The 12,733-nt window shown below is 42.0% G+C and overlaps 1 protein-coding gene across 4 annotated transcripts in view; it reads left to right on the forward strand.

Moving 5' to 3' along the window:
• Positions 1-1,616: 1,616 nt before the first annotated feature.
• The window catches only part of LOC126248105 (apolipophorins), a 136,840-nt gene continuing 125,723 nt past the window's right edge, over positions 1,617-12,733 (forward strand). For 2 of the 4 annotated variants that reach the window (XM_049948777.1, XM_049948779.1), the window contains exon 1: positions 1,617-1,692. In XM_049948777.1, the coding sequence (XP_049804734.1) occupies positions 1,626-1,692 (67 nt within the window). In that variant the 5' untranslated portion in view covers positions 1,617-1,625. The remainder of the gene's footprint in view (positions 1,693-12,733) is intronic. The other 2 variants (XM_049948776.1, XM_049948778.1) reach the window with 1 other exon arrangement.

Consider the following 12,733-nt stretch of genomic DNA (forward strand, 5'->3'; position numbering starts at 1 on the left):
ATTTTTATTTGCGATATACAATACTTCAGAACTGAATTCGTGAAAAGCGTGAATAAATTTGTTGGATTACCGATGCTTGCTTATTTTGAACTTCTCCTAAATAGGCTTTAGCACTTCGATTCATCAGCTTACAGTATATAGAAGACCGAAATAAAGATGTTCGAAGACAGTAAAACAGCTGTAGAATACATAGAAACCGCCAGGGAAGATGAAGACAGCTCTTCAAAACGCGTCTGGAGAGAAATGTTAATCGAAGTGACCGGTAACTTTAAAAAAAGTGTGGAGTTTTAATATTTTTGTGGGATCTAAAATTTAAAAACCTCTCTCACACCGGCCTGATTTAGCTTCACTGATCAGGATAGTATAAAACATGCGTATATTAAGTTAATTTTCATTCACAAAGCAGGCTTACCACATTCACACAGTTCAATACTGTTCTATCCTGATTAAATTGAGCTTAACTTAAATTCCATAAGGCAGTGAAGCAATTTCGAAGTCTCGGTGCGACGAAAATTGTCAGTCGATCTCCTGAAAACATTTGTAATAATTATTAACTTGCGATGATCACATGGGGAAGACCGGAGATCTGCTGGTAAGACCGTGTTAGCCCATTTATTGAAAGTAACATACTGGATATCTTGAGCGTACAAAACGGCAGGTTCGTCCAGTGTAAATCAGACGTTCCCACTGATCCCGTGCAACACAGCGTAGTAAGCGGACACTGACAATAATAATCAGTTAAATAATACGCGAACACACTTACTTTAGTTTAGTTCATGTATTAAATTCCTTCTCATACAGAATCTCCTCAAGATGGCGACTAGCTCAACAATACATACATATACATCTTCGTTCTTTCACGGCTAATCGGCAAGATCTGAATCATTCTTTTCATAAGAGAAAACATAGATAGCAGAGAAGCTATTCCATGGAGTAAATGCACGCTCCAAGGAATAATAGGGCTTGAAACTACTTTGCATTGATAATCATCGTATATTAAAGTTTAGGAATCGGTAAGATAAGAAGAGATATTTCGAGATATGTACTGAGTTATATAATTTATAAAAAAATTCTGAAAATATCGCGGAGAGGCCGCTGCAAGAAACATTACAGAGTGATGACAAAAGTATTAGGATTTTCCTAAATTAGGACACTACTCTTGTCTGGATTGGCCAGAACTTTAGGACGAAATATCTACTCTTAGCGAAATAAATGGAGTTTTCCTGAGTATTTGTCCAGAAAACAGGTTATTCGTCGGGTATCGAATTTGCATCGATTATTCCGATCTGGTCTCAATTTACTCCAGCGCCACATATGTAAAACGACTCAACATCGGAAAGCAGCTTTCTTTCCCACAGTCACTGTAGAGGACTTTCAGACATCAGTTAGCGTCAATGAGAGAAAATAAGGAACTGAGAAATAAAACAGCGAATATGCGTCCGGTACCAAGTGCGTAGCGGTGCAGATGTGAAGGTGAGACATCATTGTTGCAGCAGGTGGTAACAATGCGCGGAGCGGATGGGAGTTGGCAGCAACGCGCCACGTGACCGCCGGCTGGGTGGGGAGCGCGTCTGTATAAATTGCGGGCGCTCCGCTGCCGGTGGTCCTGTAGTGAGTTCGTCACCATGGGGACGCCTCCACACATTTGGTTCCTACTTACACTAGCGATTTCATCTGGTGGCTTCTCCGCAGGTCAGTCAGCAACTGTTTTACAGCTTTTCTGTGTCCCTTAGTACTTCGAATTTTTGTTTGAGTGCTACATTAAAGAAGCTTTTAAGCTGCTGTTAAAAGTTTCACGAGCAGGAAACACTGTTCGCTACATTGCAAGTAAATTAGTAGCTTAGATGTTTCCGAGACAGTTTGTACTGTGGAGCTGATACATCCTGTGGGCCCTTCTACAGTACACAGCTGTCTTGTGCTTCATTAGATGTCTGTGTTTAAGCTCTAGTCACTTGTATTGGAGAAATCTTTATATCGACTTACAGAATTTAACTGTGCAACATGAGAAAATTTTGATGAGGTGAATTTTTGTTTAGACCAAGAAACGATTCGAGTACTTGAGTAAATTTCTGTAATAAGCTCGCTTCGCAAAATTAATTTTCAAATGTTAAACTTTTGTTATATGACAGAATGGTTAGAAAGGATACTTTGTATGTAATCTACGTGAGAAGTCAGCATAATTCTGTGTAGTAAAGAATCAAGGGGCGCAATACAGAAAGTAATGAGGTTATATTTAAAGTAGCCGTAAATGCTCCAAAGGAAAACATCGCCACTGAGAATTTCCAACAGTGGATCTTCACATTTTTCACGTTCCTTGCCAATGTTCGTATTCAGCGCGCTGTATTCCTCTTACTTCGCTACGATGTGAAAGGTTAAACTGTTTAATACTAATCAAGCTTATGTTGTTTCAAAGAGTGCATTCTGATTTACTGTTTTAAGACTTACCGGCCGTCGGTCGCGAGTAGAGAAGAATAGTAAAACATTCACCGATGACAAGGAATTTGAATCCCAGACTGATCTTCAGCAGGCTTCTCTTTTCATCGTCGCAAAATCTAAACTCAAACTTGTTAGGGCTTGTACATGTCATTATGGCGTGAAGCACATGAAACAAAACTCTGCTGAATGGATGGTTGCCTTTTCCTCTTCATATATTGAAATTCATTTACCGTAGCGATACGACTTTGAACGAAAATTTCCTCTAACCGCGTACCATTAATAATAGTTAAGTATGTGGCTCCATGTAACTATAGTTTTACCTGAGTCATGTTCCTCCTTCGCATAGTTTCATTGCACTATGAAATATAGTGCTCTGCCACTGTCGTCCTTCACAGAATGTGGAAATTTAATCTGTTGATCAGTCTCGCTTTAAAATCTACGAAAAACTTCATCTTATAATTCATACCTTGCGGCAGTTACTTTGCTTTTGACACAAAGAAGCAATATGTTGCGGATCAGTTTGACGAAGAACGAGTGTCAAAATACTTCCCTCTCTTAGAAAGAAATCTCGTATGTTTTGGAAAACCTTCACAAATGGTAGTCCAGCCAATATTGCTGTTTAAAACGGTCTAAAATCCACTGCAAATATCCTGTGACGGTGTGAGCGTGACGAGCGCCATGCATGGGACGTCTGCAATTATCCAATTCACGTCGTTGTAGCAGTAGGTACGGCCGTACTGCGCGGTTAGGCTGCCTGCCCGGCGATCGCATCAAATAATCACAAGCGTTTGTTCTAAAGTTGTAGCCACCATCCTTGGGTTCACGGATATGTTATATGCAAAGCTGCATCTGTATGTCGAAAAATGGTTACGAAATAACTAAATGGACTTCATCGCTGTTGAACTTCTGTTCGCTGGTCTGTTTGTTGTAATGCTGAACGATTCTTCCAGACATTCTCTTCCGTGGCGATTGTGGACCCACTTGACTCGAAAACGCCCCGAAAGCATTTATTCTAAGAAATTAAAAAAAATTCTAAGTCATTTGCAATCCCCTTTTGTTTTAATCGCCTGTTGTCACATACTGATCTTATATTTTTGCCAACATAAATGCAATTATATTCCTTGCTTGGACAACAGGCATGGACGTTCAAACAATCTTCGTAAATATCCTTTTACTTAATATTTGTGACCGAGGGCTTATTTGTTACAATATAAATATCCTTTTCCTAGTTAAATTTGTAGTTTTCATTCCTTCTACTAGATAAAGAAGAAATTATCGAGGTAGAGCATTTCTTCTGACTACAATGTTCTGCCTCAGTCTGAAGAATTTTTAGATGATGTCTTCATTCGTCATTTGCTTGTATAATAATCTTCCTAAGTCTTTCACAAAATATGAAGATGAAAGATATATACATCAGTACTCAAATTTACTACGCTCTGGCACTATTTTATAAGATAAAGTACCTTTGTACATATCTACAAATCTATCTTGGTACACTGATGAATATTTTTGTGAATATGAGACATCATATTACAATTACATTTCTTCTTCTCTCTTCCCATAATACTTCGATTTTTACGTGTATGTCTCATATTTAAGTGCTGCCGCGTGATACAAATAAAATGTCATGCACTTCCAGTAATATGTCTAATGTGTTCTCGTACCGTGTTTGGTGTTCACATTGAAGGACGCATGCTTTTCGTGTACTTAGTGATGAGTCGGAAAGAAAATACATGGATTGTAGAAACCCTATGACCCTATGAAAACAAAAATTCACATATAACAATGTTGAAGCTTCTAGGCTCTGTATCTCAATAATCTTTCAACCAGCAACTGCATCTTAAGATAGAATCGGAAATCTTTATTTTTATGATGTTCTGGCCATACTCAAAAGCTTCATCGGAAAATCCCATTGTCATTTGTAACTTGACGCAGAATTCATCAGGAATCCAATAGTGTTCTTTGCTGAAAGAGTAAATGAAATGCATTCCGTTTAAAGCAAATGTTGCACCAATGGAAAGTGAACAGGAACGTGATCACGTCTCAGAACCGTTATGTAAAACAATAAAGTTTTCGTAGTTGCTTGGATTTGTTATTTTGCAGTATTTTACGTTGTAGAAATTCAACGCTTGCTAACAATACTGAATACAGTTAGCTCGTAGTGTCGTATGGCTTGTCGAGATTCGGGGCAGTGAAGCCGTTTTGTGAAGGCAGCTTGTCAGCTAAAAACCTCAACGAGGCTGCATCCGTAATTAGTAAAGAATCCCATCTTAACGCGATGGTAATGCCAGCACAGCTTGACACGAAAGCCAAATATAATACATTTTGACATGTCTGACGAAGAACTTAAAATCGTAACATACATTTTGACATGTCTCACGAAGAACTTAAATCGTGATCAGTGGACTGCGAACTGAAGCAAAACTGATCCGAATTGGAGTCCACACCCGTAACCGACGCGCTCAATTCCTGCGCCATTGGTTGGTGTAAGTTTGTTGTCGACGACCCCTGGTATGATATTTCAAAAACTATGTGACACAGTTTGCCTAGTTGGCTACCCTGATATTTTTAGGGTTACAGAGTTCTTTAAAAGGGCAAATTTTTCATACGACGTGGAGTGCCATAGTCCGAACTGATCGAGTACTTTCAAGTACCGAGCGAGGTGGCGCAGTAGTTGCCCACTGGGCTCGCACTCGGGAGGACGTCCGTTCAAACCGGCGTCCGGCCATCCTGATTTAGGTTTCCCGTGATTCCCCACAACCTGAGCATTTGCTTCATAGCTGCCTATCTCCCTCTCTGCTTTCTTTTTTCTTTATTTCAACGTAAAATTGAAATGCGGGAGCGATCATATGATGCATGTGGAACGATACAGAATGACAAAGGACTGGACACTCACAGGAAATAGACAATCGGAGAACCGAGCCCAGAATGAGTAACAATCGCCCCTGATAGGCCTTTTCGGAATTCTTTGGTATTTTCCTGATGATTGGGCCGATACCTTCTACAAGGGAAACGGCCTCCCAGTGTTGTCACACTTTTTCGCTTACACTCCAGCAAGATATTTCTTATTCGTTCAACATATACTTTCAGTTTTAGTTTATTGTCCCTTATTCTGTCATTTATATTGAAAATTTCCAGTTTCTTTCGCATATGACGTAACTATTGGTTGTCTTGATACTGGTCTCATAGTTCTCGAAACCCAGTTTCGGGCTTTTCTTTTTTTCTGCAGTCGTTATTTGGAACTTCTAGTGGACATTAATTATGCAAGGTGGGTATTAAATACGCAAGGAGTAAACATTACAGAGTTCTTTAAGAGCGCAAAATTTTCATACGATGTGGGTTTTATCGTCCGGACTGATCCAGTACTCTCACGTACCGAGCGAAATGGCGCAGTGGTTAGCATACTGGACTCGCATTCCGGGGGACGACTGTTCAAACCTGCGTCCGGCCATCCTGATTATTTTCCCCGCGATTTCCCTAAATCGCTTCAGGCAATCCTTTGAAAAGGCACGGCCGACTTCATTCCGCATTCCTCCCTAACCCGAAGGGATGGATGACCTCGCTGTTTGGTCCCCTCCCCCAAATCAACCAACCAACCAACTCTCACTTGTTGTAGACACAGAGTACCTCCCAACAACGCCATCACGGCTTTTCTGTGAAATGATTTCTACAAACGCTGAAGTATATCAATCAAACATGTTGGTCTTCATTGCAGCTACCGAGCAAGGTGGCCCTATGGTAAGACTGTGGACTCTGAAACTTCCTGGCAGATTAAAACTGTGTGCCGGACCGAGACTCGAGCTCGGGACCTTTACCTTTCGCGGGCAAGTTCTCTATCAACTGAGCTACCCAAGCACGACTCACGCTCCGTCCTCACAGATTTAATTCCGCCAGTACCTCGTCTCCTACCTTCCAAACTTCTCAGAAGCTCTCCTGCGAAAGGCAAAGGTCCCGACTTCGAGTCTCGGTCCGGCACATAGTTTTAGTTTGCCAGGAAGTTCCATAATCTACGTTCAATGCGACGGCCTTACGCCACCTTACTGGGAAAGCCTGCTTGCCCGTATGGTGCCACTCTACTGGTCGACGTTGGAGCGAACGTCTTGCTTCATCAATAACCTCCTCATCATCCACGTACTGCGAGGTCAAATAGATGAAGTCGACATGTCCGAGATCCAGGTTGTAGGGTGGATGAGGAGTCCAGTGAAGTTTTGTGAACTCATCTCGGATGCGCAAACTTGTGTGAGTTTGCATTTTTATGACGAACCCGCTGAAGTCGTTTCTTCAATTTCCTGAGGTTAGCACAGTACGCATTCGAGCTGATGGTTGCACAATGAGATAGGAAATCAAGAAGCTCTGTGAAGTTTGGAACGTAGGAGACGAGGTACTGGCGGAATTAAAGCTGTGAGGACGGGGCGTGAGTCGTGCTGGGGTAGCTCAGTTGGTAGAGCACTTGCCCGCGAAAGGCAAAGGTCCCGAGTTCGAGTCTCGGTCCGGCACACAGTTTTAATCTGGCAGGAAGTTTCATATCAGCGCACACTCCGCGGTAGAGTGAAAATTTCATTCTAGATTGTGGTCTGTGGTCTCTCATTCGGGGTACGGTGGTTCAGATCACCATTCAGCCATCCACATATAGGTTCCCAAGGTTTTCCAAAAACACCTGTGGCAAATGACACGATATTCGTATGAAAAGGACACTGCCGATTCCTTTCCCTATCCTTTCCAAATCCGAGATTGTTCTCCAAAAGTGGTTCAAATGGCTCTAAGCACTATGGGACTTAACATCTGAGGTCATCAGTCCCCTAGACTTAGAACTACTTAAACCTAACTAACCTAAGGACATCACACACATCCATGCCCGAGGCAGGATTCGAACCTGCGACCGTAGCAGCAACGCGGTTCCGGACTGAAGCGCCTAGAACCGCTCGGTCAACAGCCGGCGCTTGTTCTCCGTCTCTAATGACCTCATCGTCGGCGGGACGTTAAACTCTTCCTCCCTTTCTTCCATCCTTGACTACAGTTGTACTCAAAGGTGGATCACGAATAAGAAGAAAATTTACAAAGTGCCCAGCACCGGCTTTTTCTGTTGTCTGGGACTTGTTCCCTGCCAGGTGAAGTGAAGTTCTTGGCGCTACAGTCCATCTTGAACTTGGTCACTGCCTCAGCTTTTCGACTGGACAGTATTATCAGAGTGGCACACGGTGAGCACACCCAGTCTTCCCGCTGAAGGTAAATCCTTGGCGATGCCGTAGATCGAACTCGGGTCATCCGTGTGACAGTCACTGAAGTGGCCTAAATAGTGGTTGGTTGGTTGTTTCGGGGAAGGAGACCAGACAGCGAGGTCATCGGTCTCATAGGAGTAGGGAACGACGGGGAAGGAATTCGGCCGTGCCCTTTGAAAGGAACCATCCCAGCATTTGCCTGGAGCGATTTAGGGAAATCACGGAAAACCTAAAGCAGGATGGCCGGACGCGGAATTGAACCGTCGTCCTCCCGAATGCGAGTCCAGTGTCTTAACCACTGCGCCACCTCGCTCGGTTGCCTATATAGTGAAAATGCCCTCATTAAACTGTCAGTGTCATTCCTTAATTATGTAGTCCAATGTGCGTAACGATCCGCGAAATCGCTTTCTGGCATTAGTAAAATATTTCTTTCTGGTCACAGCAGTTGTGGCACACGAACGTGAATCAGTGTGGAACAATTGTTCCCTCGAAGGGGCCAGAAGATAAAATTTTTTATAACACAGTTGGTTCAATTTAAGAAGTTTGTGACTGATTTTCAGAAACTCGTCACAGTCAAATTAACTTAATAGCGATCGGAGCACGCTAGAGTTTGACTGGGACTATAAGCCGACAAATTAATTACAGAATATTGCTAAAAATCAGTGGATATTTGGAGAGAACGTTAGTATGAGCAGGTTCGTATGTAACATCTATGTGAGCATATGTCTGGTGCCCAGTCGATAAGAAGCTGCAGCTCTTTGAATATTGCACATAAGACAACCCATAGGAAAATGGCGAAGAATACGCAAATAAATTAATCTTCAGTTTACTAATTTATAAACAACTGAATAGCGTCCAAGCTCTTTTCTTTCTTCACTTAGTCTTACAAAGAATACGACACGGCTAACGAAGTCTCATCTCGCGTCTATTCAAAGAAATACTATCGACAGCAATTGAGAGATTTATGCCAAATAAACTAACAAAGGCGGAGTTGATACTCACATGGTACACAAAACAGGTCAGAACACTGTTGCAGAAATAGCGAGAAAAAGAATGTCGAATTGTAAACGAAAGCAAAATCCCCAAGATTGGCGATCTTTTACAGAAGCTCGAAATTTAGCACGGACCCCAATGCGAGTTGCTTTTAATAGTTTCCATAAAGAAACTTTGTCTCGAAACCTGACAGAAAATCCAAAAAGATGCTGGTCGTGTGTAGAGTGTGCTAGTGGCAAGACACAACCAATGGCTTCCCTGCGCGATAACAATGTTAATACTATCGATGATAGTGCTGCTAAAGCAGAGTTACTAAATACAGCCTTCCGAAATTCCTACAGCAAGGAAGACGGAGTAAATATTCCAGAATTCGAATAAAGAACAGCTGCCAACATGAGTAACTCAGAAGTAGATATCCTCGGAATAGTGAAGCAACTTAAATCACTTAATAAAAGCAAGTCTTCAGGTCCAGACTTTATACCAATTACGTTCCTTTCAGAGTATGCTGAAGCAATAACTGCATACTTAACAGTCATATACAACCGCTCACTCGACAAATGATCTATACTCGAAGACTGCCAAGTTGCACAGGTCACACCATTATTCAAGAAAGGGAATAGGAGTAATCCACTAAATTACAGGCCCATATCATTAACGCCGATATGCAGCAGGATTTTGGAACACATATTGTGTTCGAATATTATGGAATATCTAAAAGAGAATGATCTATTGACATACAATCAACATAGATTTAGAAAACATCGTTCTTGCGCAACACAACTAGCTCTTTACGCACATGAAGTGTTGAGTGCTATCGAGAAGAGATTTCAAATTGATTCCGTATTTCTACATTTCCAGAAGGCTTTTGATACCGTACATCACAAGCGCCTTGTAATCAAACTGCGCGCTTATAGAATATCGTCTCAGTCATCCGATTGGATTCGTGATTTCCTGTCAGAAAGGTCACAATTCGTAGTAATTGATGGAAAGGCATAGAGTAAAACAGGCTCTCTGCTGTTCCTTATTTATATAAACGATCCAGGAGACAATCTGAGCAGCCGTCTTAGGTTGTTTGCAGATGATGCTGTCGTTTATCGTCTAGTAAAGTCATCAGAAGATTAAACCAAATTGCAAAACGACTTAGAAAAGATATCTATATGGTGCGAAAATTGTCAGTTGACCGTAAATAATGAAAAGTATGTCATCCACATGAGTGCTAAAAGGTATCCGTTAAACTTCGGTTACACGATAAATCAATCGAAACTAAAGGCCGTAAATTACGAACAACTTAAACTGGAAAGAATACATAGGAAATGTTGCGGGGAAGGAGAACGAAAGATTGCCTACATTACACTTGCCCGTTCTCTTCTGGAGTAGTGCTGCGCGATGTTGGGAGATCCTTACTAGATGGGGTTAACGGAGTATATCGAGAAGTTTCAAAGAAGGGCAGAACGTTTTGTATTATAGAGAAGCAGGGGAGAGAGTGTCACGGACATGATACAGGATTGGGGGTGAACATCACTTTACAAAGGCGTTTCTCGTTGCGGCGGGATCTCGTCACGAAATTTCAATCACCAACTTTCTCCTCGGAATGCGAAAATATTTTGTTGATGCCGACGTACATAGGGAGATACGATCAGCATAATAAAATAAGGGAAATCTGAGCTGGCACGGAAACATACAGGTTGTTGTATTTTCTCGCTCGCTGTTCGAGAGTGGGATAATAGAGAATTCTTGTGAATATTGTTCGATGAACCGTCTGCCAGGCACTTAAGTGTGATTTGTAGAGTATGCATGTAGATGTAGGTGTACTGGTATTCTGCTAACTTCAAGCTTCCAATATAATCCATACGAACTTCCAGTGACTAATGACCAATGTTCAGAGAATTTAATTTCATTTGAGATGTCAACTTCAGACTGTCTCCTATTGTAGCCAAAGGAATAGCTTGCTGAGGAAGCTTGTCTTATAGAAGGTACCTATAAAAGTCACTTGCGGGACGATTCGGTAAGACAACACGTCTATTTACCTGAGTGTCCATAACAACGCATCGTAATTTTACGAATAATCATGTTTTCATTGCACCTCAACAAACGCAAGTGTCTCTCCACGCCATTTACATTTTACACTGATGCCACCTTGAGTGAATTTAGCTGCTTCAAAGAGCAGTATGGATGGATGGAAATCATCGTCGATTACCGTGTTCAGTTGTCTACCTCCATCTTCCCCTCAACGATGTTGCTTCCGTCAGCTTCAAACAGCTGCAAATTCACAGCAAAAGTGGAATCATACGAGTAGTCTACGATAGAATGTCAAAAAATGTTTTTGGTTCATCTCAGATAAATTGTTTAGTCTTGCAGTTGTCTACCTCCATCTTCCCCTCAACGATATTGCTTCCGTCAGCTTCAAACAGCTGCAAATTCACAGCAAAATTGGAATCATACGAGTAGTCTGCGATAGAATGTCAAAAAACGTTTTTGGTTCATCTCAGATATAGTTAGTTTAGTCTTGCGCATTGTATGTGCTTCTTGAGAGAAATACTAACGTTGCACGGTTAATGTATCAAGTGCTTTAGGAGCGATGTAGCATTCTGCCAATACGTTCCTGAATTCTCCTAAACTTCTTCCCAGACGCCTTCCCTAAGACGATGAAACCCAAGTATGTCATTCAGGATTCACAACCGCAGTCTCAACACTTAACTGGTCATCTGGTATTATCTTTTTGAAGAGATCATTTTTTGTTGGGATCACTTTAACGCTCCGACATGGTGGCGCTCGATCACGAATAATCGATTCGAAATGGATGGCTATAGAACTTGGAAATAGAAGCTCCACTGCACTGTTTCTATTTTATTTATTCATATTTCACTTCCTTGTGACTATCTTCGGGACAGTAGGCCCATTTTAAACTGTTTATTCGCATAACCCGCTTAGCTGTCGAGCTGGAACATTTCATGCCGGCCGCGGTGGCCGAGCGATTCTAGGCGCTTCAGTCTGCTACGGTCACAGGTTCGAATCCTGCCTCGGGCATGGGTGTGTGTGATGTCCTTAGGTTAGTTAGGTTTAAGTAGTTCTAAGTTCTAGGGGACTGATGACCTCAGATGTTAAGTTCCGTAGTGCTCAGAGCCATTTGAACCATTTTGAACCTTTCATCGTCATTGATCACGTTTACACTTGAGTCTGTGACCAATGATGATGTCAGGTTTCAGCTGATTACAAGAAAGAGCACTTGGAAATGGGACTACGACCGCGAAACTAGTCGCTTAAAGTGAAATATAAATTAAACCCAGTGAAGTTTACTGCGATACTTCTACTTCCAAAGCAAATGCTACTCATTAGGTATCACCTTGAAAATAGATTATTTTTAACTAATGAAGAAGATCGTGAAAACGTTCATTGATAGAATTTGGACTGCAAAACAAAAATGGTTTGCCGGGTCCTGGATTGACTTCCCAATTTCTCCATTGTGAGAAATGGATTGGTGGTATAAGACGTAGTTAATATTAATCCGTTTGTCAGACGGCCCCATGATGCAGTTTTTGAACGAAAGGTGCCAGCCCATTGATTTCTCTATTACCTTCCTTTCTGTTTTCATAGTCGCCCATTACAGTCGGAACACAATTTTTGCTGAATGCAGTCGTCAATATGGAAATCATGTAGCGTTTCGAGGAAGGCAACAACGAGACGCCTTCGAAAGGACATTGCCCAGTTTTCGCTCTGCTTCACAGTCCTCTGAATGTGAGTGGCTCCAGCTGGCGTGGACGTGTGTCGCTGGGGCTAGATGACACGTGTCGACACCTTCTGCAGAAGGGCAGACAAGTTTATCGCGAAACGTAGTTGCGGGCGTGAAGGCCAGGGCGCAAGCGCCGATAGCCTACGACCCGGACTCAACCTCTGCCTCGCCAAGTTCAGGGTTCTTGTTTATCTTCGGCTGACTAGCCAACACCCGATAACAGCGGGAATCACATAAGATTCTTTCTCGCTAGTTTGTGTCTTATCTCGTCCTCCTAAAACCTGGCACTTATTGTAGAAATTTGCCACGTAGATGGAAGGTTGCCTTCAGTAACTTTTTAATTACTAAATCAAAA

This window comes from Schistocerca nitens, chromosome 3, assembly GCF_023898315.1.
Source record: "Schistocerca nitens isolate TAMUIC-IGC-003100 chromosome 3, iqSchNite1.1, whole genome shotgun sequence".
NCBI classification, from domain to species: domain Eukaryota; kingdom Metazoa; phylum Arthropoda; class Insecta; order Orthoptera; family Acrididae; genus Schistocerca; species Schistocerca nitens.